Below are 26,015 nucleotides of genomic sequence, written 5' to 3'. Positions count from 1 at the left end.
TAGGGCTCTGTAGCTGATGATTTGTGTCATTTAATATTTACATCTAAGTTTTCTGTGTGTTAGAAGTGTACTTAAATTTTGTTTTTATCTGCACAATTAGTCTTGGTTATTAAATGAGGTATCTCATGGCAAATTAACTTTTCTTGTTGTTAGAGGGCTGGATTTTATACACAGCTTCATCACTATGAGTCTCAAATTGTCTAATGCTAAATTTGTTCAGTGATATTTACTATCTTTTTTAAAAGTGGGATGAGGATGAGATGAACTGTCCTATAACAGTATTCAACAAATGGCATTTTGACCATATTTAATAAATATACAAAAGAAATGATCTCTGAATATGATAAATTACAAAATTAATAAACATCAGCACTGTTGAAAAATCTTACCTTAGTAGTTTAGATGATTTTAATTGTATTTTGAGTGTTCAGAAAAAATTTCATCTTCAAAGAGACCTCCTCTTGAAATAAGAATTTTACATAAAGTGGAAGTACACTTCCAAAGAGACTATTCAGGTAACCTAACATCAAATCAAGTGTTACTGTTGTGTCTTTAAAATTCTTTCCTTTTAAATTAAAGCCTAAATTATTTTAACAGAAAATCTGTGATTTGAATTTAGAATGGATTCACTTGATTACTGAGAGATGAAAATCATTCTGCTGCTCTGGTTCAGCAGGACAGAAGGCAGGAGTTTGGAAGGAAAAGTCTTCAAATGGGTCACTCATGATGAATCTTGCTCTAGATGAATTAACTACAATAAAAATATTGTCAACTCACAATACCAGGATATTTTAAAGAGGTTTCCAGAAGGACCTGGGGACCTTGCTTATACCTGTGGTTTCTCTCCAAGGAATTATATCTCTTGATGGATATAAATCACCTTAGAAGCAGATATTCTAGAAAGATATATTTGAAAATCACCAACCTCTGAATGGGAAAGGCATTCCCTGAAGTTGGAACATAACTTCTTTCCTATCTGAAACTGAGTTGTTAGGAAAACTGAATGCCTTGTAAATAGGATTGTAGCATAAATCCAGTGTGGGTACAAGTATGTAGTTTCCCTGATCATGTGTGTCATAGAGAGAGTTTTTTTCTTATCAATATTAAATCCTTTCTGGAAACCCACTGTGAATCACTTGAGAACTAAAGAAGTGAAGGCATATTAATGACAGCTATTTTAAAGTTTTTAACTAAACATGCTGCTTTTCCTGATTTTCAGTGTTTAGGAAGTAGACAGAAACCTAAGAAGGGTCTAAGTAACAGTGCTCTCTGGGACTCAGCATGGAATGACAAGCAGCATTACGGATTTGGAGAGTCATTTAAAACACAGTAAGAGAGTTCCGCTCATTCCATAGTTTGTCAGTTGGAAAAATTTCTGTTACTTATTTGCCATTTTGTCATTTTAGGAGGTCTGTGCATTTTTTATTTTTTAAAAACCATTTATTTGAGATAATTAGCATACAAAATGCTGTACAACATGTACAACCTGATGTCTTGAGAGATACACATACACATGTGAAACTGTCACCACAACTATGCCATGAAACTCTCATCACCTATCTGATCACCTTCAAATGTGTCTGCCCAACTTCTTTTTATGTTGTTGATGATGATGGTGATGAGAACATCTAACACAAAATCTGCCCTTTGAACAGTATTTTAAGTACACTCGACAGTATCCATCAGTATAAACACAATGGTGTTTAAATCCCTAGAATTTATTCATGTTGTGCAACCAAATCATCATACCCTTTAATTGGCATCTCCCTCCTCCCCTCTCCCCAGCTCTTGAAAATGACAGTCCCACTCCCTATTTCTCTGAGTTAGACTATGTTAGATTTATCCTTAAGTGATATCACCTTGTATATGCCCTTTTTTGCCTGGCTTATTTTTCTTAACATAAGGTTTTCTGGGTTGATCCAAGATATTCTAAATGACAGGACTTCCTTTGTTTTTCTTTTTAATAATGCATTATATTTATATATAATATCAAAACCCATTTTGACATAATTATACAAGCATGGACCATAACCTGCTCCATTTTCAGTTCCCTATCTTCCTGTTCCTCTCCACTCCTTACTCCCCTTGTTCCACCTCCTGTACTCTATTAGTCTTCCTTTTATTTTTTCAGGTTTTAAAATTGATGCTTTATAGATATACCTAAAGGAGAAATTCCCTGTGGTATGTTAACATATATGAACGTACTGTAATTTGGTCAATTTTATTACATCATTCCTTCCTTTTCCTGTCCCTCTTCCTGCCTTCCCCACACCTTTGTTCCCCTCAATCCCCTTCCTCTGCTCCACTAATTTTCCTTCTACTTTTATGGGATTTCCCTTGTCTTTCCCCCTGGATTTTTGTCTAGCCTCATCAAGAAAGAGAAAATATTGGACTGTTGACTTTCTGAATCTGGTTTATTTCACCGAGGATGATGTTTTCTACTTCCATCCACTTACCAGCAAATGTCTTTGAGACTGAGTAAAACTTCATTGTGTGTATACCAATTTTCTTTATCCACAAATCTGTTGATAGGCACCTGAACTTGTTCCATAACTTGGCTGTCATGGGTTATGCTGCTATAAACATTGATGTGCCTATATCACTATAGTAAGCTAACTGTACTTTTGAATATATACTAAAGAGTGATATACATGGGTGATTTTGTGGTTTCATTCCTAGTGTTTTGAAGAATATCCATACTGCTTTCCAAAGTGATATTCATTCACTTGAAGTATTCTGCTTAAATATGTCAAGTAAGAACTCATTTAGGATTGCTATAGTATTTCACTACTAGGAAGTCTAAAATCAGCCAATCAAGATTATAGGTCTTTTCAGGTCAGCAGATATCTTCTTTAGCTCCCTTGTTCACTTGTTACTGTTTAGGGGTATTGGGTTCATTTTCTCTGACAAATAATTGAGGAATGAAACACAGAGAGAGAAAGCAGCAGGTCTATTGCAAAAGTGACAGAGACATACTTCTCCAAGAAGTCAGAAATCTAGTGGGGTAGTTTTGGCTTGTTCTTTTCATGGTCTCTGGAATTTTCTCCTTTCCTTATCTTCTCCCCTGTCCACACTCTCCTCACTATTATTGATTGGTGTCCCCTCTGTCCACTCACCTGTTTTAGTTTTTCTATTGCATCCCTACTAGGGGCAGGAGTACCAGCATGTCAGTCTGATTGGATCCCCCCCTGTGCCCAGAAGCACTTTCATCATGCAGACCCTCTCCACACTCCTTTGTCCTGACCCTTCTCCTGACCTCCTTACTCACCATCTTGCCCTGGCTCTAAGCCCTTCTATCCTCCCTCACACTGCAGTAGCTACAACACCAAAACCTAGGAGATGGAGTGCTTCCACTTGGTCCTTGCCTTCCCTGGGCCAATTATTCACTTTGCACTTAGTTTCCAGTCCAGGGACAACAGATTCCACTGGGGGGTTTCTCTGACAGGGACAAGCATTCACAGAAGTCTTCAGGGATGTCAGGGCTCCTCTCACAAACTTACTACTCACAGTTGTGATGGAGGTTAGTGTTCTGGACTCTCCTAGGATGGGTGAGTAGGTCTTAATTGACAAATCACACTGCATTCTGATTTCTCAGTGTCTTAGGATCCCTTTCTAGTTCACTCACTGTGAGCCTCATTTGGTCCTTGTTCCAGGCAAATAAATGGAGTTCCTTTCAATTCCCTGAGCTGCAGTGCTAAAGAAGCAATCTTTGTTTAGTGGAGCCTGTATCAGTAAATTTGGCTCTATTCAAATTTATGTTTATTTCATCATTCTTGCATATTCTTAACATGTTAACACATGTACTCCTGCCTTCATGTCTGCATAAATTAGAAAGATCATGAACCCTTTGGAGTATATTTCACCTTTATATGGTCACATACTGAGATTCTTTAGGATTCTGCTGGGACTTGAGTCCAGTTAGAGATCTAGGAATCAAGAAGGGGTTAGGAGTCAGTCCTATAGAGAGTCAGCCTTGCCTCAGGGAAACTTCCTCAGGGGGCAGCCACTGTGATTTCTTCATGCACTGTTGCAGCATTCCTTAGACAGGCTGGGAAGACTAACTACTGGTGGTTGCAGAGTCCCTCTGCTGGAGGTGGAGAGGCCCTTTTCACTTGCAAATTCACTCAGTTCTCTCCATTCTATCTTCTCAGTTCCCTCATCCATCTAGTGATGGAAGTTAGAACCTGGATCTCACTCATGACTCCTCCTTTTCTAATATTCCTCATTAATGGATTATTTTGTCTATAACTTCTAAATATATGGGGAACTATTTCTCTATTTCAGTTTATGATAATGAACCTGAAGTGGGATTTCTATGAATGTGTCATATGGAAGCAGGGACTGAAGGAGTGTTATGAGAGAGGGAGAAAATATGTGGTGCCATGGATTCAGGCTTTAGCCTGGGCCTTGGCAGCTCTGGAGTGCTCATTGCATGATCTGAAGCTCAGTCCCATCCCTGATGCCCATCCAATAAGGAAGACAAGCTTTTGAGAAAAAAGAAAAAAGAAGCTTCATTGATTTGCTAGAGAAAGAGAAACACAAGGGAACTTCTGTCCTAGAGTCTGTGATTCCCTCCATCAGCAGCAACAGAGGATTTTAACGAGTTGATTCATAGGAAATCATGTTTTTCTCCTGAGATTAGGAGGAGGGATTATGGAGAAGAGATTAGGGAGAGAAAGAGGAAAAGGAGAAAAAATATGTCTGTTTAAAAGCAGCAAGGGCTATATCCAAAGCATGAAGTTGACCATGCTGAAAATTGTAGTACATTTTTTTTTTCTACAGGGAGCAGGAGGACACACAACCTTTTAAACACTCTCTTGAAAGTCTTATTTTTCCACGTAGGGTCATAAAATAGTGAAATAATCCCTGGATAAAAATCTCCTACTTTCTTTGTTGTAGTTGCCAAGAGAAGGTTAGGGTTGTGAACTCTTAGCAGTCCAGAGTCACAGCACCTGGATCTTGTGCACAGTGACCTGGTGGTGGAATTTGAGCATAATTCAAGTATCCACCACACTCTGCTCTTCACCAGCAGGATCAGAGTTCAATCCCAGCATTTCACACTTAGATCATTATATTAGTTTCTGCCCTTCTCCTGCCCATCATACACCTCTGTAGATTAATCATACTGGGGCCAGGTTATTGTAATCTGAGATACAATCAAATCATTCACCATCTTAAAAATACTTTCTATATTTCACCCAAAGTTTCTGCCTTTAAACTTTTACACAAATTTGAGATCTTTTTTGATCTTGCCTGTTCTTGTCTCATTCTCAGGAGTACAATTTACCTTTACACTAACTTGATGCTCAACTTGGTGCCTGGCACTTGGGTTTCTGTAAACAAATGTTGAATAAAAATATAAATTAATAACCACAACCATGTTGAATGACTTAGTTTTCCTGCATATTTTGTTTTTAACTTACCTGTCATAGGAATGCTTTGATCCAACCTCTTGACCTTCAATCGCCTTACCCAGTTTTAATCCCATGAGTGCCATTTTTGTCTTTCCTTTTGTCTTTCCCATCTGTCCCCCCTCTCCAGGTCTTTGTTCTTTGTCCATCCATTATGTCTTCATAGGACCCTGTCCATCTTAACATGTACATATAACACTCAGCAGTACTTTTCTACTCCCTTCTGGTGTCTCTCTCTTAAGTACCATGAAAGAAGAACTTAGGCATGTTTTATTCACCTTAGAAGTCCCTCCATATATTAATATTTTTGGAATCGAATATTGGAGTTTATTAATGAGTGAAGGAGGTTTTGAATGAAACAAAAAATAATCCTGAAATTGCTGTTGTAATAGACAGAGGTACTTATTGGACAAAGTAGGTTTTACTAATGAAATGTGATCTCCAAATAATAGAAAAATCATACACACCCCACATGCAGATGATAATAAAATCTTTCTAGGAGAATATCACAATACAATATTTGATCATATGCTAAGAAACTCAGTTCTAAGTTCTTTCTCATTCCTCAGTTTACACAAGGGTAAACACAAATTTTGATTTCCCTTAGAGGTCAGTCTGAATCAAATGATGACAGAAAAACATCTGTAGTCTTCAGTAGTCTTTTTTTTATTTACTGTATATTTTATTTATGTTACTTTAGACATTCATTTTTCATTCACTAGATATCAGAGGCAAAATGTTGTGCTACATTGCAGAAAATATTGTTTGCTATCAGGCAAGTACTTAATGGAGCCTAGCTGTGCTTATTAAACTAGAAGTTCCTGTCTGACATTCAAGCATGTTTTTATTGGTTCACACCTCATTCTCATGGATTATCATAGTAGAGCAACCTGAGTATAATGAGTCTTTCTGAAGACTATGAGAAAATTTGTTTGAATCTGCATTACTTGCTAATCAAAGATCAATGTTGCTTCAGGTTTGTAGCCCTAAAGTCCTTCAAAATATATTACTGTCAATTGTATATATATTTATATGAAGTTTTTTATGAAAATCATTAGATATTTATGTGTATAAATTCAACTATTACACGCAGTGTGTCCAATATTCTTTTCTTCATAAATGGTAATTAGTGCAATAATATGATCTATTTATTATAATCACTTGTCCTTGTAAGATAGAAATTAAGTGTATGAGTCAATAAATCTATCATACTCTATTTGTAGTATGTGTTCAGATAATTTCTTTTGTCAGTTTCCTGACAGATAAAATAGAGATAGTAATTGTGCTGTGCTTATTTCTTTTGAGTGTTATAATCATTTCTACTCAATACTGACATATTTAGTTTTTAATTTTTATTAGCACAGCATATGAATCAATGTGTGGAAATGAAGATAGCAAAAGCAATCCCTGATTTGATAAAAGTTCCCAAAAATGCAGAGTGGTTGTAGTTATTTCCCTTTCTCTGAACTAATTTTTCCTTTCTTGAAAGCAGAGAATTTTTGTTTGTTTTTGATTTTAATTCTTGGTGTTTTACATTTGTGAATAATACTGGGATTCATGATGTGAATTAACACACACACACACACAAAACATAATTTGCTAAATCTCCTGAGATTGATCGAAAGAATTTTTTAATGAAAAAAATGTTTCTCTTTTAAGTGCTGCTTGCTAAGATCATTCAAAGGGGACTTTCCTCAGTTAAATCAGTGTTGGTCTTCAGGCATATTTATTTGTCCAACAAAGAAACTTCCTAGTAAATAATTTCCTAATGGTACTTTTCATCTGGGCATTTCTTAAGGTGTAGATCAAAGGATTTAACATGGGAGTTATCATCATGTAGAAAACAGCAACTGCCTTATCAATAGGTAAAGTAACTGGAGGTCTCAGGTACTCAAATAAGGAGGGAAAAAAGAATAAAAGGATCACTGTGATGTGGGAGACACAGGTAGAGAGGCCTTTGGGCCTGCCCTCCATGATCTGTGTCCTCAGGGAGCACAGGATGACCACATAAGAGACCAGCAGGAGGAGAAAGATTAGCAGACAGATGAACCCACTGTTGGCAATCACAAAGAGTCACAGAATATGGGTATCAGTGCAGGCCAGATTGAGTAAAGGGGTCAGATCACACATAAAGTGATCGATGACATTAGGGCCACAGAAGGGTAGTGGGAAAATGAAGAGGAGTTGGATGGTTGCATGAAGAAAGCCTCCCATCCAGGACACTCCCCCTAGCAGCATGCACACTCTCCAGTTCATGATGGTTGCATAGTGCAAGGGCTTGCAGATGGCCACATAGCGGTCATAGTCCATCACTGTGAGCAGAATTATCTCAGCATCTGCAAAAAAGTGTTCTCCAAAGACTTGGGCCATACATCCATTGAACAGAATGGTCTTCTTTTCAAGGAGTGAATCCACGATTAGTTTAGGGGTACTGACAGAGGGATAGCAGGCATCAATAAAGGAGAGATAGGCCAGGAAAAAATACATAGGTGAACCAAACAATGGGCTGCCAATGATGGCTATCACGATGACTAAATTTCCTAACATTGTGATGATGTAGATGAGCAAAAACACAGCAAATATAATTTTCTGCATCTTTGGGTTTTCTGTAAGTCCCAGAAGAACAAACTCTGTCACATTTCTGTTCATCATGTACTTCCTGTGCAACTTTATTACATTACCTGAAAAAAAATTTAAAAACCCTTGGATTTATAAAACTTCTCTATGGTAATGAAACATAAAAGCCTGAATTCTATTGTGCTGTAAAATCTGATGAGTTTTTTTCTTTATTAATAGGGTTTTCTTTTAAGGTAAACATTCCGTGTTTTTCCATATGAGCCAAAAGTCTCCTGAGTTTTAATAATTTTGCCAGAAGATATGAATGAGAAACTTATAGACACATAAGTAGAAGCCCATCTGAATACACTGAATTTTCTGTGAAGATGAGGAGACTAAATATGAGTAACAATCTGCACAGATTGTGGCAATTAAGTGTATTAAGGTGGCAGAATATGGATGCAATGGTCATCTTTGAAGAGTTAATAATTTTCAATTTTATTTTTAGGAAGAAGAAAACTGCAAAACGCAACTGAGAAAATGAGTGCAACTATGACAAGAAACTTGAGTAAGGGGGAATATGGGGCATTACTCTTATAAATGCCATTGTGCATGCTGGATGAAAAAAGATGGAGGTTCAGTGTATAATGGAAGCCAAATTCAAAAACCCCAGGTAGCAGACACTCCCTGAGAGCTGATGTAAAGGACAGCAGTGCAACAGTGATGGAATGTAGGCATAAAAAATTCCTGTGAAATAATTCATAATGCTGGATGACTAAACCCAGGGACTTCATAACAGCCAATGCCACATTACTTTGCAATATTTGTTCTCTATATTTCATGGTACAAGGTGCTTTGCTCACATGATTCTTTTTAATACTTAACCTGTGTGGTACATACTACTTCATTGCACAGATAAAAAAATCAATCTTGGAGATAAATGTTTGCCATGGTGGAACAATGGCAATGTTGACCAAAACCCATTGAACTCTTCAGGAGTTCTAAGACCTTTTGCAGATGTCTGCTGTTTTAATCTTCACTGTAAGACTAGGCATTGCTGACTACCATTGCTCTACAGACTTTTGTTCTTTGAATTCTTAACATGTATTACCCTTGAAATTCTCAGCTTTAACTAATACACCATATATTGCCATGCTGTAGAAATGTTTTATGAGTATTCCTCATTTGGCATGAACATAATTATTATAATTCATTAAATGCTAACTTGGAGACAATTTTACAGAAGTAATTTCATCAGCGGACACAGATAGTAACACATTTGAACCCTCAAATATTAAGAAAATAAATCTTTCTCCATTTTTGGAAGGGTACCTTTGTCCTCATCTGTCTCTCACAAACAATTCTTGCTTCTCCAATACAATTATAAAGTGGATTACAGACCCTGTTGGAAAATCCAAATTTGTCACAGTGTTTGAGGATATTGGCATGAATATCAGGGAAAACCTGATTAGAATCCTGGCCTTTCCATTTGCAAGTCTTCTTTCCTGGGCTAAGTTTTCTAGCAAAGCACACATCTATATCATCTATCTATGGAATAAAAATTAAGAATATCATCTCATGGGTTGTTCTGATAATTCATTTATATGAAAACATTCTGAGGGCATGTATATGACATTTTTTTATGTTTAACTTCAAGTGTATGCACTCAGCAGATGTATGGAATTAACACACTGAGCAGTGAAGGAATTCTCTCTAATACTACTTGTGAAGAAGCCAAAGGACCTATATTATCCATAGTCATTGATCCTAGAAAGAGTTCTACATGTGTTCTTTTTACTCAGTATAAAATGTATTTGTCTTCTACTATTCATATTTAGGTCTTTTGTGTGGGAGGTGCACGTACATTTTGTCTTCACCTCAGTGAATTGTTTTAGTTGGCAAAATACTGTGTCATGGTAAAGTACTGATTCTATTTGCTGGAGAAATACTGCTTCATCTTTGTGAGTATTGAACTGTCCACTGTTAAATCAGGTTAATGAGGTTTATTATCTCTCAAAAAATTAGGTACAGGCAAAATAGTTCATGATTATATTTAAAAATCTTGAAAAGTAATAATTACAGTAAATGAAATCTAGCAATAATGAGCACCAGCTCTGTTGAAGAACTTACCTTAGTAGTCTTAGAGGATTTTAATGATGCTGGAAGGTGTTCAGAAGCAATCTCATCTTCAGAGTGACCTACAATTAGAGTAAGAATCTTTTGATATTTAAATATAAGACAGAATTGAAAGAGGTTTTTCAGATAATCCTATATCAAATCAAAAGATACTAAGGAAGTGTCTCTATAAGTTCAAATCTTTCCTTCCCAAGCCAAACTTTGAATGTCTCACAGAAAACTCAGGGTTAGAATTCAGAATGGATTCACTTGATTCACTACAGAAACATGATCTGGTCTTCAGAGCAGGAGATAGAAAGTTTGAAGGAAAAACATGCAAGTGGGTCTCTCTAGTCATGGTGATACTTGCTCTTGAAGAACTGACTACTACAAAAAATATTTCCTCTTACACTATCTGGGTATTTAAAGATGATTCCACAAAGACTGTTGTTCCTTGCTGGTAGCTGTGCTTTCTCTCCCAGGAATTAATTATTTCCTTTGATGGGAAGTTTTTGTCTTAGGAGCAGACATCCTGGAAAGAAGTTTTGAGAATCTCACCCTCCTGAGTGGGAAGTTGTCTTTCCTGCATTGATGACCTAGGCTTTTCTTTTAATACTGTGTTAAATGAGATGGTGCATGGGGAACACTTAGCACAGTGCCCACACAGAGTATTGTCTCGATACAGGTTAAGATCTTCTTGAATCTATCTGTTTCTTTTCTCTGGGTTGATTAACATAATACTGAATTTCCTAGCCAATCTTCTAAGCTCTTTGCAGCTTGCCTTGCACTAACTAGTGCATACATCATGCAGTATTTGAGTTTCATGAGTAGTGGAATCAATAACAAAGAAAATGATGAGAGATTAAGACAAAAACTTAAAAGGAGTAATAAAATGAGATGATGTTGATATTTCAAAAAGTAAATTCAAGAAAGTGGTTTGAAACTTTCTACAACATAAAACTCAGGCAACACAAATTATATCTTTGCAACAACAATTCCAAAACCAATGAAATACTTGGCCTTCAACATTTACACAAGCACTAAGAAAGGGGAGCCTGAAATTGCTGTGAAAAGCAGTTGAGGACCAAGCTCTGGGTGAGAAGGGCAGAAGTTTTCCAATTGCCCTGCCACTTGGAGTCAGAACTTGTGTTACCACTGGAGACCACAGTCTAGAACCTTAAAGAAATAAATCCCAGAAAACTCAAGTAGAAGATTCTGTATTTCTGTCTAACTGCATGGAATTTAATGTTAACTCTTGGAAAGAACTATGAACCTAATCTTCAGTAATAGTAGTTGAATAATTTTGGGAAAGCAGAGCTCTTGATAGAGTGTTATCATTTGAATTTGAAATATTCATCAAAAGTTCATGGCTGAATGGACTACAGGGAATTGGGACCTAGTTGGAGGAAATAGGTCACTAGGGGTGTGAACTGTAAGGGTTTATCTTCTTCAGTGCTCTTCCTCTCCTTCTCCTAATCCCCCCTCACTCTTACCCTCCTTCCTTCCCCTTTCTCCCCTCCACCCCTCCTCCTCTCTGTCTCTGCTTTCCAGTTGCCATGAGCTGACAGCTTTCCTCCACCATGCCCTTCTGCCATGATATTCTGCCTCACCTCAAGGGAGGCAATGGGGTCAGCTTACCACAGAAACAAAATTCTGAAACCACAAGTAAAAATAAGCTTTCCTCATCTCAAGTTGTCCATCTCAAGTATTTCTGTAACAGCAATGAAAAGCTAACTAACACAGAGGGCTTTTCCATCTCCCAATTCCATCTTGAAATCTCTGAAAACTCCACAGATTTTGTGCTGATGTTTAAAAAGTGCTTCAAAATGATCTTTAAAAGTAATTTGTAATGGTAGCTTCAGTTTTAGATGGGAAGCTGAGAAGAGATAATTGGGATGATTTTTAGAAGAGAAAGTTAATTATGAGGATGAGACAAAGAATTCCAGTCTTTGGGACTCTGGCTGTGCCCAGGATTTAACACATGCCATCTGGTGCCTGAGAAGACATGCCAACTTCACTCAATAGAAGGAAACCAAGTTGAGGTTTTAAAGACCTAGGAAAGCAGGGAGAAAAGATCACAAAAAAAGTGGGAAGAGAATGATGAAGAGAGGAAAGGAAGGAAGAAATCATCTTACCATCATACCCTCCTGAAAAAAATGTCATATCCTACTTTCCCCTTTCAAATACCTAGCACACACCACCACCTAGACTTTCAGATGACAAGGCTCCTGGACAGAGGCATTCTGGGTGCAAACCTGGGATCTGCTGTTTGCTATCTGTGTCATGAGGGGGTGATCTTAAACCTCTGTAAGCCTTTTGTTCCTCATGAAAACATGGTAAATGTTTTCATGAGGAAAACATAGAAAGAAAAGCAGTCTTTTCTTTCTATGGTTGCTTTGAGATATCATGTCACCACAGGTCAAAGGTTTAGTTTCAGGTGTTCAAAAGGTGTTAATTATTATTGACACCATCATTATTATTAATCATACACTTATGCATACATGGGGAAATCTCTCCAGGGAAACAAGCTGATGAGGGTATCCAAATGAAACCCTAACTCACAAAGATTCAGACTGACTTTACATTGTATGGAAAATGCACTATTTTTCCTTTCATTCCTGAGGGTCTCAAACACTCAGTTCAGCATTAGAAATATTAATTATCAGACTGAAAACAAAGGATTCCAAAGATCCCTGTTTCTTGTAGGATTCAAAAGCCTATATTCAACCTTTCCTTGGCTGCCAACACCCAGGGTCCTCTTAAGTGAGCCTGTCTGACTGATGCTGCTCAGACGTTGCACACCCCCTCTGGGCTCCAGACCCTCACCACTGTCTGGTTATCTCCCTTCCTTGAGCTTTAGCTATGTCTCACCTACAACATGGACTTCCTTCATTCTTCTGTTAATGTTATTTTTTGAAATTTTCAGGCTCAAAACCCTCAAGATCTATTTCTAATGTATAGGCACAGGGTAGAGGTGAAAGAGCAGGGTCCATGGAATCAAATGAACCTGGATTTAACCACTAGCTATATGACCTTCAGCAAGTCACTCGCCTTCTTGGAGACTTAGGTTTTCTGCTCTTCTTCAGGTTGGAGGGTGGTTAACTGATAAGGTAAGTACAAAAGCAGATGCACAATGCCTGACATGCCACCCACCCTCTCCCCACATTTGTCCCTTTCCACTCTTTATCAGCAGTCAGTTCTATGTAGTATCATCTCACCAGGTGTATTCCCCAAAGAGGCTAAGCTTGCATTTCTATTATCCACCTGTGTAGCCCACAGCACCCTGGCCATGAAGGGAATAAGCAAGATGCCTTGGTTGACTATTTTCTAAGGGTAATGTAAAGAAATTTTCATTATGTCTATTTTTATTTTTCCAAGGAACTGTCCTAAGTCAGACTTTTAGCTGGAAGGAAATCTTCTCTTAGAAAACCCAATGCCTCTCTCAGCCTGTATACACTGTTATAGAAATGTGAATTAACAAGGCCATTATGGAAAAATTGTGGAGGATCCTCAAAAAATTAAAATTAGAACTACTGTGTGATCCAAAAATTCCACCACTGGGAATAAATCCAAAGGAAATGCAATCCATGTGTCAAAGAGACAGCTGCTCTTCCATCTTTACTGCCAAACTATTCACAATAACCAAGATATGAAATTAACTTAGATGTCCATGGACTGAAAAATGCATGAAGAAATGTGGTATGGTTACATCAAGGACTACTACTGTGCCATAAGCAAAATGGAGCCCTGTTATTTGCATCAGCATGGAGAGACATGGAAGACATTATATTAAATGAAATAACTCAGGAATAGAAAGACAAATGCCAAACTATTTCACTCCTATGCTAGACAAATCTGATCTTAGAGAAGTTAGGAACATAACATTAATGGAGGCTTGGGAGAGCAGTTGGGAGGAAGGGTGGGGGGCTGGTCCACAAGCACAATATTACAGTCAGACAGGAGGAATGGATTATGATATTTCATTGCACAATAAGGTGGACAGGGTTGAGAAGAATTCATTGTATTTCTAGAAATGCTAAAAGAGAATTTTGAATTTATGCACTAGAAAGAAATGGTAAAAGTTTAATTAAATGGATATGCAAACTACCATGATGTGATAATTATGCAATGTGTGCACAAATCAAAATACCGCATTATACCCCACAGATAGGCACAATCATTTTGTGTCAAAGAAAAGATTAAAATAATTTCAAAAATCTTTCTCTTCTATTCACAGTGAGCAGAGGACATAGAATCTCATCAGTCTACTATGATTCCAGCAAAGACAGGAGAAGCACAGAAATGCCCAGGGGGTAGGATTCAAAAGACACAGGGTCTCTGCCCTAACCAGCATTGGTAGAGCACACTGGAAAAATCTCACCTAGAAATCATTGGGTAACACTTGGGGCTCATGAACTATATTATTCCCTTGTGTAACTGTAAGAAGTAAGAATTAGGGCAAGAAAGTGAAGGTGTGAGAAATAGTTTCCAATAGAAATAATCCTGGGCAACAAGAGCATCCCTGAATAGGATCCAAAATGGAAACTTGATATTAAAAACACATTTTTATATTCCATTCCCATTTTTTCATTTGTTCGTTGTGTGTGTATGTGTGTGTATGTGCCCACATGTGTTAAAAAGAATGTGAGATTTTGTAATCTTTTAGTGAGAATTGTAATTTTTTCTATAGTATTACATGTTAAATTTATTGAGTTTTTAAATACAGTATGTATCCAGAAATTCTCATAAAAGTATTTCCATTTCTTTCATGAAACTCTCAGTTAAAAAAAAGATTTTGAAATTATATTCATCCATTCATTCAAAAACTGTTGATGTTATCAAGGACTACCCTAAGCCCTTATCACACAATGCTGATCAGCAGGGATAATGGCCCTAATCTTATGAAGCATACCTTTAGTGGAGGGAAAATGTACAAGATACAAATAAAAATACAAAACTGAGGAGATAATAAGTACTATGAGGGAAATCTTAGTACTTTCATATAGAAAAGAAGTACTGAAGGAGGTTTTATGACTTAGTCACAAAAGGCCTATAAATTGACCTTTGAGAAGAAATATGAAGGCAGGCTGGGAGCAGGCCAGACAGACATGTGGGTGGGAAGTGTTTCAGGTATAGAGAAAGGTGCTCATTGCAATGTCCTTACCATGGGTTCATAACCAGCATGTGCAGGAATTGCAAGAAAGTCAAATGAGTCTAGAGCTAAGTCACAGGAGATGGCATCAAAAACTCAGGGGTCATCAGTTCTTCTGTGTCTTTCAAACATTCAAGAACTTCAGGCTGTTGCTCTGAATGCAATGAAGAGCCATTGGGAGGTTTTGTGCTCAAGAATGACAGAATGCCATTTAGGTTTTAGTAAGCCTTGGTGATCTTAGATAGGCCAATCATAAATCTATTAAAACAATACATATGAGGAATTGATGTTCAGCTTGGCTAGTATGATAGAAACAGGTGAGACATCAAGTTCTCCTCCAACAGTCCATGTTATATAAAGAGGCATGGACCAGGTCAATTACATAGTAGAGACGAGATATTTGTCTAGAGTAGACAAAACTGGGTGAGCATTATGTCTTTTGCCTTCCTCTAGTAGAATTACAATTTAGGAGTTTTACAGATAACAATATGAAAATATGGACAATGTTTTTATGCACTTTCTCTGCCTGGAATTATTTTTCTCATGGGTAATTTGGGTAAACTTCTACTTGGCCTTCATGTATCTACATAAATATCTATGAATTGGAAAGCATCTTGATCCTGATGGTCATCTCCTCTCTTAGTCTACAAAGTGAAAAGCTTGTTTTAGGTGCTTAAGGTTGCCATAACATATTCCCACAGATTTAGTTAGTGAGCTACTCCCCAACCACCCAGCCCCACAATAATGACAATTAGGTTCGTCATGGTTTACAGCCCATACCACATCTGGGTATCTGTGGTAAGCAGAAAATATAAACAAGCAATGTGTACGTAGCTGATGCTTCAGCAATAGCCAACCCAGGGGGCAATCAACTTGCTTCCAATTAGGTGTGCACATCCAGAGGTTGGGCCTTGCCTGCCCAAGGCAGATTCTACCACTCTCTTTCTCCTCCAAAATAGCTGTGCCATTGAATCTGCCCTCTTCATCTTCTCCTTCTTGCTTTCTGGGCATCAGTTGGCTGAGAAGAACCAGTACTCAGGGCATAAGGGCCACAGAAAAGCAAGCCTGCTTTCCATTTCTTGCTACACCCTGAAGGTGAGCAACTCCACTTCCAAAATAGCATCCAACATGTCCCTACACAGTCCCTTCACCCTGGCTCTGGGTTATCACAGGGGGTAGGAAGCAGAAAACAAGCCCTCTCAGGGTACATCATCAGAAGAAAACTCCCTCTTTACTGGGAAACCCTGTCATGAAACTGCAGCAGCATGTACCCATAAAAATAGCAAGGGCTGGACGGGGATGACTAGAAGGATTGCCACCTGTATTCTAAGAATATATGGTTGCATGGCACCTTGCCATGCATTGGCCCCAAAATGCCTGGATTCAGAAAAAAAGTGACTCCTATTAAAGTGGACAGTTGAATTAGAGACAAAGCCAGACAGGAGATTCCTGAGCTCCACGGATCCTAACATTTTTGCATGAGAATCAGCCAGACATGGATTTAAACAGGTACAGGAGGGAGGAGAGCAAAATTTATTGGACTTCTGCATATGGACTCCAGTCACAAGAGCATCTGGAGCCACCTGGGCATAAGTGAGCCCCTCTGCCACCATCTGGGAGAGATATCAGAGATTGTTCTTCCTGGGACACTTCCTCTGGCCTTCTCTCCCTGTCCTTTCTCCCATATTTTGGGACAGCAGAGATGATTCTTAATAAATTTCTTTCACTCCTAAATCTTATAATAAAATTGGTGCTCCAATGATTCAGAAACTGTTTTAACATCTATTTTCTTCTTTAATAGAATGGAATATATATGATAGGTGAAATTATACAATTATGCATCAGGCAATGGAGGAAAACACATCTTAACCATACGTACAAAGGCATTTTTCATGGTACTGTAATTTTTCATTTGCTCTTTTTCAAAACTGGTGTCAGAAACCCTCAACATTTAGAATGATATACTTAATATTGATCAAATTAGGAAAAGGGGATTGGCGATACCTGGACATAGAATTAAAAAACTTGAGAAATAATAGGAATAAAAGGGAAAGAGGGGAGGTAGACATCAGTCCACAGTAATTGTGGTGTTCAAGATGAAGCAGGGAGTGGAAGATGTATGACATTTCTAAATATAAAGATGAAAAGAGAAAATGGAGAGAGGGTAAGAGTGGATACTATCTCTGCACCTAGGAGTTTTCTGAGCTTGTAATAACAATTTTGTGTGCATGACTTCTGAGATATGCGACTATCTATCAGATTTATAAAATCTGTTGGCTATTCTGGGACAGAGAGTGAAAAGACTGAGTCTTACCTATTTTAAGAGCTGCATGGCAAAAGATAATGATTATGATCCAGTAGACTGTGAAACATTTAGTGAAAGACCAAGTCAATTTCTGTTCATTCTCTTGGCTTCATGAGTATTACTGTGATCAGCTACAGCCAAAATGAGGATGAACTCCCTTTGTAGGACTGCAGGCTAATGCTTGCCACAGCAGAGCAACAAGTTACATTACAACACAATAATGCACCGTAACCTATACTGCAGCATTTACAAGAAAAGCAAGCATAGACAGGTTTCTTTATCATCTAAGGCAATCTAAGATATATATTCCAATACTCAAATGGTCAAAATCAGTCTCTCCTACTGGTTCACTGCTAAAAAAATTAAAGGAGCACTATTTTACTAGACTACTAGGTAAATATTAGACTAAGTTCTATATTTTATTTTCCAAGAAAGAAATTTCAAAGTGAAACAAAGCATTGTAGATTTTAAAAATCAACCAAGCAAACAAACAAAACACCCAGAGCACTATGAAAGTTCAAAAACATTTTCTGAGGTCTTTAAAGAACTCTTTTCTGAATACACTGTGATCTTAGTAACTTTGCATGCTGATAAAATGAAGCTTGACAATACCATTTCTTGCCAAATAGACTCAGGCAAGAGCTCATGAATTACATTTCCCTCCAACTCAAACTCCAATAGATTAATTATTCTCTCATGTATTAGTGCTGCCAGATTCCATAAAATACTACCACTGATGAGTGGTAAATTCCATCTCCTGGACTAGTTTAATGTAGCACAAATATACCAACTGTTTTCAAAATCAAAAGAATTGTTTCTCTAGTTGTGTTGTCTTTCCATTTCTCCAAGAGCTGTAGACATAATACACAATAATATTTCATCATTCTACGTAGGTACAAGGTCACCAAATATCCTCTGTCCTTCCTATCTTGTGTATATATATATAAATATATATATATAAATATATATATAAATAATTTCTGAGTGACTTACTCCTTTCACTAAAGATCTGTGATGCATCTTCATTATTATCTAAAGATATCTCCTCCATTGGCATGATACATGAAGCCTTTCATAAATTGACCTCATCCTACCTTTTTTAAGGTTCTCTCAAGATGGCTTACCTAATTAGGTTGCAAACAAAATTCTCACCTAGAACACTGAATTTAACATGATTATCCACCCTCTAATTATTTTACCACCTATGAAGTCATCCTTCAAGACCTAGTTTTCTGCAGAGATTTTTGCAGAACCAGGTAAAATCAGACATTTCCCTTTCCTTGCTGCCTCCACCCTCTGCTGCTATCATCAACCTTTAAAACAAAAGCATTGAACATTTATTGTGTGCTGGATAGTGCATAGGTCCTTTTAAACACTGCTTATTACTTTTTAATCCCACCCCAAAATATTGTAACACAGATATTATTCCATCTGTATAAATAAGGAAACATAGGCTTAAGGAAAACTGATACTTCTCAATTTACACAACACTTGAATATTGAAACACCAGTCACATGTTACTGAAATTACTGGTTTACATGTAAAGCATTGCCATCTGTAATCACAGAAGAGTATGAGCCCTGAGATTCTCATGCGTGTGTCTCTCCTAGTGCCTAGCAAAAACTTGGGGCATATTAGGTAAATGGATGGCATGTGTTGAATGACTAAATGAGAGGAGAACAAATCCAAAGAACATATACAGCTCTAATGCATTTTTTTCATTTTAGATCCAAAGTTTTCATCCTGCTGAGGAAATAGAGCCAACATTTGGGAAATAACTTGACCATAGTTCTACTATCTAATGTAACCTTAGTGATTCCATGATATAGAAAACAAAATACTCCAGAAGACAGATGAGTTCAACTCATCTTCCTGCCTCAGAACTCTCAACCACAGCAGGTCATCATGACATTATAATGGGCCATTAAAACAGGACAACAAATCATTATAACAACACAGCATGTGATTATGATATCACGGCAGGTCATTATGACATCTTGGCAGATCATTATGACATTACATAAGGTCATTATGACCTCATAGCTGGTCATTATTACACCATGGCTAGTCATTATGACCACAGTAGGTCATTGTGATACCACAGCAGGTCATTATGACATCATGTCAGATTATGACTAAATAGAAAGTCATTATGACACCACAGCTTGTCATTATCATGTCACAACAGGTCATTTGTGCACCACAGTAAGTAATTATGACATCAAAACAGATGCTTATGACACCTCAGCAGGGCATTATGACATAAAGAGAGGTCATTTTGACACTCTAGCAGCTCATTACGACACCACAGAAGATCATTATGATATCATAGCAGACCATGTCACAGGGCTGGATCACTTTCTCCTGGGGTAGGAGAAAAATATTCATTGCTGGTATTTTTAGATGAAACCACAGTCCTTCTGATGGTCTTTTATCGAAAGGTATGGAGAAGCCTTTGCCAGATCAGTACCTACTTATCAGGCACCAGGGATATATGTTAATTTTTTTCAAGCAAGGAAATAATATCTCTTTCAGCAGCTACACTTGGAGTCTCCTTCTGATTAAGCTTATGGAATTCCACTCTAAGTTTGCTATAACCATCTCTATTCTATACAGGACAAATAGTTCAGGTGAATGTGGTAAAAATCAGCACTGGTATATCTTTCAAGGTCTTCATAGTGGCAATAAGCTCTGAAATGCCTCCAGTAATTCAATTTATATTTTTCATGCAACACTATACTATGTAAAACACAATTTTGCTTTTTTCCCCCCTATTTTTTTAAATAGAGACAGTTGTACTGGCTTCCACTTTCCCACCATAAGCTTTCATCTCTACAGGTCAGGATGCCAGTGTGAAGATGCTTCTTAATTTTATTTCATAAAAACATAAATAACCACCAAATGAGTATGGAACACAGCACACAGAGAGAAAAAGCTGTATTAAAATTTCATTCATCTCCTAATCTTCATGAGACTTTCCTGTTCAGGACCATACTAATGTTGAAATGTTCTTTAATTAGTGCTAATTGATATTTGGAGTCCAGTAGTAACAGAGGTACCTAATTATTTCCCTTTGCCTAATGAACTGTTACCCTAAAAAGGGCTTTAGGGTACCTTGAAAAAGGGTTGGAGAAAGGTTCACAAATTTTAGACAGCGTTCCTGTTCCTACCTCAAGCACACCCAACTTCTCTTTCATTTTAGGGGTTCTGAAACTGCAGAGTGACTCAAGTCAGGAAGTTGATTGAGGGAACACGACATTCTATTTTCTAAATTCAGTTTTGCTTTGATTCACTTAAAACTTTTCTGCTGAAATCTAGCAAGTAAGAACTCTTTAGGATTTCTGTAATATTTCTCGTGAAGCAAATATGAGTTAAGAGAGCAAATGCAGGCAATGATTGATAATACCAATAAGCAGTTGAAAGAGCAACTGCAGGAAACAAAAGATCATTTCAACAAAGAGATAGAGATTCACAAAAAAAAAAACAAAAAAACAAATGGAAATCCTTGAAATGAAGGAAACAGTAAAACAATTGAAAAACTCAATGGAAAGCATCACCAAAAGACTAGACCACTTGGAAGACAGAACCTCAGACAATGAAGACAAAATATTTAATCTTGAAAATAAAGTTGTCCAAACAGAGAAGATGGTAAGTAATCATGAACAGAATCTCCAAGAACTATGGGACATCATGAAAAGTCCAAATTTAAGAATTATTGGGATTGAGGAAGGCACCGAGATACAAACCAAAGGAATGAACAACCTATTCAATGAAATAATTTTCAATGAAATAATATTCAATGAAAATAATATTCAATGAAATAATCAGAAAATTTCCCAAACCTGAAGAATGAAATGAAAAATCAAATACAAGAGGCTTACAGAACACCAAATGCACAAAATCCCAACAGATCCACACCAAGGCAGATTATAATGAAAATGCCTAACATTCAAAATCAAGATAGGATTATGAAGGCCGTGAGAGAAAAGCATCAGATTACATATAGGGGGAGACCAATACAGATAGCAGCAGACTTCTCAACCCAGACCCTAAAAGCTAGAAGGGCCTGGAACAACATATTTCAAGCTCTGAAAGAACATGGTTGCCAACCAAGAATCCTATACCCAGCAAAACTAACCTTCAGATTTGAAGAGGAAATAAAATCCTTCCATAGTTGTGATAAAAGTTATTTATAGAACTTATCCATGGTGGGTGAGTCTTAAATGACAAATCACAGTGCATTCCAATTTATCTAAACTTTCCATATCTAACCCTAAATCCTTGAAAGCTTAGCATTTTTAGCTCACTCATGATGACTACATGTTGGTCCTTGTTGTAGCTAACTAACCAAACAGAACCTTTCCTAACTCTATGACACTGACACTAAGAACATTTGCTTTGTGAACTTGTATCTATAAATTTGGCCTGATTCAACTTTGTTCCACCAATATCCCACACTCGATATTCATTAACACATATGTTCCTGGATTCCTGCCTACATACATTAGAAAAATCATGTAGTTTTCTGGAGTGCAGCACACCTAGTCAGGATCACACTTAGTAGTTCTTTAACTTTAGACTTGATTCTAAATATAGGTCTAGAAGCAATGAAGGAGGTGGGGTTAGTCACAAGCAGAGTCACCACTGTCTTTCAGGGCAACTGCCTCAGGGGAGGCCATGAGAGAATCCTCAGGCAATGTTGAATAATCCTCATACAGAAGTGGAAAGACCACCTACTGGTAGCAGGAGGGCACTTCTACAGGATATAGAACAGCCTTATTCACTTGCAAAGACTCACAGATCTCTCAGTTCCATCATCTCAATTTCCTCATCCTTCTTCTCAATTTCTTTATCCATCTTGTCATGGGAAAGAGAACCTGAATCTCACCTGTGGCTTGTCTGTCTCCCTGTCATTTTGTGTTCCACAGACATAAAACTGATGTGGGGATTTCTATGAAGGTAACAGACAAGCAGGAACTGAGGGAAACTGATAAGGTAAGAAGAAGTATGTTGTATCAAAGTAGATTTGACTTTAACCTGGGACCTTGACTGCTCTGGACTATTTAATCTATTCCAAACTTTTTTCTGCCCAGAGGCAAGGGTACCCAACCTTCCTAAGCTTTTGTGAGAATATTTTACTGTCCACTTGAGGACTCTAAGTGGGTAGAGAAGATCCATGAACTGAAGCTCCCATTTTCTTTAGTGTAATTGTTCAGAGAATTGTAGGACTGTGAACTGTTCACAGCCCAGAGTAGTGGTCATTGAGTATGGTGCACACTAGCCTTTTGGAGGTGATTGGGGCATGATTTCAGTGTCCACTGCAACTGCCTCTTCACCAGCAGGATCAGAGTTCAATCTGTGGCTTTCACAACCAGATCATGACAATAGGCTTTTGCTCTTCTGCTGCTGATCTCATTCCCTGCACTCAGTTATCAAACTGTAGGTTGAGTTTTCACTGTAAATCCAATTGCTTCATTAGTCTAATTGTAAAATCTAATTGCATCGCTAACCATCTTAAAAATACTTTCAATTTTCTCCATGATGCTTACCATTAAGCTGTAACAATATTTTGAGATCTGTCTCATTTCTGACTTTCCAGTCTCAGACTTGAAAACTGAGTTAAAAAGGGGCAAGAAATGCAGCCTCCCTCTAGTCCACCATTTTGGATCTCTACAATTTACCTTTCTACCAGCTTAGTGTACAGTTTCACTAAACAATTGCTGAATGAGTATTTAAACTAATATCCCCAAATATGTTGAATTATTTAGGTTTCCTGCATAATTATATTTTTTGCTTCCTGGCCTTTGTTAAGCATTACCTATCATAGGGATGTTTGATCCAATCTCTAGCCTCTTCACTTTTCTTACCCAGGAAAAATGTGCCATTTTTTTTATCTTTCCTTGTAGGAATCCTTTTGAATCTACACCCATCCCCAGGTGTGTGTTTGTCAACCATGAACATTCTTCCATAGCTCTCTGTCCATCTTAATGTGTATATTTAACTCTCAGCTGTACTTTTCCACCCCCTTCTGGGATTCTCTCCATGGATCTTAGTCACTGGAAAGGAATACACTGGTGTGTTTTCAGGTCTCAAGTATACAAACATGGAGGGAAAAAAGAATAATACCACCACTGTGATGTGGGAGAGACAGGTAGAGAGGGCTTTGCACCTACCCTCCATGCTCTGTGTCCTCAGGGAGAACAGGATTACCACATGGGACACCAGCAGGAGGAGGAAGATTAGCAGACAGATGAACCCATTATTGGCAATGACAAAGAGCCCCAGAATGTGGGTATCAGTGCAGGCCAGATTGAGCAAAGGGCTCAGGTCACACATAAAATGATCTATGACATTAGGGCCACAGAAGGGTAGTGAGAAAATGAAGAGGAGCTGGATGGTGGCATGGAGAAAGCCTCCCATCCAGGACACTCCCACTAATAGCATGCATACTCTCCAATTCATGATGGTTGCATAGTGCAAGGGCTTGCAGATGGCCACATAGCGGTCATAGGTCATCACTGTCAGCAGGATGACCTCAACACCTCCAAAGAAATGTTCCCCAAAGACTTGGGCCATACATCTATGGAATAGGATGGTCTTCATTTCATGGAGTGAATCCACGATCAGTTTAGGAGTATTGACAGAAGAATAGCAGGCATCAATAAAGGAGAGATAGACCAGGAAAATGTACATGGGGGAGCCAAACAATAAGCTGGCAATGATGGCAACCACAATGAGCAATTTTCCTAACAAAGTGATGATGTAGATGAGCAAAAACACAGCAAATATACTTTTCTGCATCTTTGGGTTTTGTGAAAGTCCCAGAAGTACAAACTCTGTCACGTTGCTCCTTTTCTCAATGTACATCCTCTGCAACTTTATTACATTACTTGAAAAGCATCAGTACAACCTTGAACTTGTTAAACTTCTCTATGTAATAAAGAAAGAATGGCTGAATTGTATTGTGCTGTGAAATCTCATGTGTTCTACTACTTGTTTCATAGATTTTGTTGATTCAAAAATATTGATTCTGGGATCCTATAGATTATTCAGATGCCTTCTGACTGATGATTGGGCAAGAAGCATGTGCATGAGAAACTTTTATAGACATAAAGTCAGGAGGCCTTCCTTCTGAATACATGGGCTTTTCTGTGGAAAGTAGAAAACTAAACTAATATTTAGGAGACTAAATATAAGTAAAAGATTGAACAAATTGTGGCAATGAAGCTCATAAATAGGGCAGACTATGGATGCAAGAGCCATCATTGCATATTTAAACATTTTCAACTTTATTCTTAGGAAAAGGGAAACTACAAAGCATAACTGAGAAAATGAGTATGTATGTACCTTTCAAGTATGGCAAGGTACATGGGGAGGGGGGAATCTGGGATGTTACTCTTATAAATGCACCTGTGTTTCCTGGAAGAAGCTGATCAAAGTTCAGTGAATAGTGGAAACCAGATCCAGAAACCCCAGGTAGTAGACACTCCCTGAGAGCTGATGTAAAGAACAGCAGTGCAACAGTGATGGAAATGTAGGCAGAAAAATCTCCTGTGAAATAATTCATAATGCTGGATGACTAAACCCAAGAACTTCACAAAAGCCCATGCCACATCACTTTGCAATGTTTGCTCTCTATATTTCATGGTACAAGGTGCTTTGCTCACACGATTCTTTTAATACCTAGAGTAACCTGTGTGGTACATACTTCTTCATTGCACAGAAAAGGAAATGGTTTTGGATATAAATGTTCACAGTGGTTTAGCAATGGCAATGTTAACCAGAACTCATTGAACTCTTCAGGCATCCTAAGTGCTTTTTCAGATGCATGCTGATCTAATTCTTACTGCAAGACTACTCATTACTGACTATCATCACTTTATAGGTATATTTATAGTTATTTACCTTGTAATAAAATGCAGAAATTTAATAATTCTGCTCTAAAACAAGCAGCAAGTAAATGGAAGAGCTAGAAAGAGAACTCAGGTTTTTCTTATTCTTTTTTATTTTTTTCCTCCAAATTCTTAACTTTTACTTACATAGCATATATTGCCATGCTATGAAATGTTGTACCAGTAATCCTCTTTTGATATGAGCATAATTATTATAATTAATTAAATACTACCTGAGACAACTTTACATGAATTAATTTCTTCAACAGACACATAGCCATGTTGTGAATCATTTGAACCCTCAAATATTTAGAAAATAAATATTTCTGCATTCTTAGAGGAGTTCCTTTGTCCTTATCTGTCCCTCACACCCTATTCTCCCTTCCCCAATACTGTTATGATGTGGGTCAAAGATCCTGTGGGAAATGTTTGAAAACCACTAGCACAGTGGTTCAACATCTTGGCTTGATAATCTGTGAAACCTGCTTAAAATCCTGATTCTTACACCTGTAACTCTTCTTTCCTAAGTTTCCTGGCAAAGCACACATCTATGTCATCTATCTATGGAATAAAAATAAAAAAAT

The 26,015-nt window shown here is 37.6% G+C and overlaps 1 protein-coding gene and 1 pseudogene across 1 annotated transcript; both read right to left on the bottom strand.

The window, feature by feature from the left end:
* Nucleotides 1-7,127: 7,127 nt before the first annotated feature.
* On the bottom strand, nt 7,128-8,063 carry LOC124959404 (olfactory receptor 4C46-like; annotated as a pseudogene).
* A 20-nt stretch (nt 8,064-8,083) lies between these two features.
* LOC124959403 (olfactory receptor 4C46-like) lies at nt 8,084-24,406 on the bottom strand. The gene is made up of 4 exons (XM_047517883.1): nt 23,713-24,406; nt 10,098-10,165; nt 9,369-9,515; nt 8,084-8,092 (listed from the first exon to the last, which is right to left on the bottom strand). Exons 1-4 carry the CDS (start codon nt 24,404-24,406, stop codon nt 8,084-8,086), a joined length of 918 nt encoding a protein of 305 aa, XP_047373839.1.
* Between the last annotated feature and the right edge of the window lie 1,609 nt (nt 24,407-26,015).

The sequence above is a fragment of the Sciurus carolinensis genome, chromosome 11, assembly GCF_902686445.1.
Source record: "Sciurus carolinensis chromosome 11, mSciCar1.2, whole genome shotgun sequence".
Classification (NCBI taxonomy): Eukaryota; Metazoa; Chordata; class Mammalia; order Rodentia; family Sciuridae; genus Sciurus; species Sciurus carolinensis.
The sequence above is the reverse complement of the archived record's forward strand: the minus strand, read 5'-3'. Positions and strand labels throughout refer to the sequence as shown.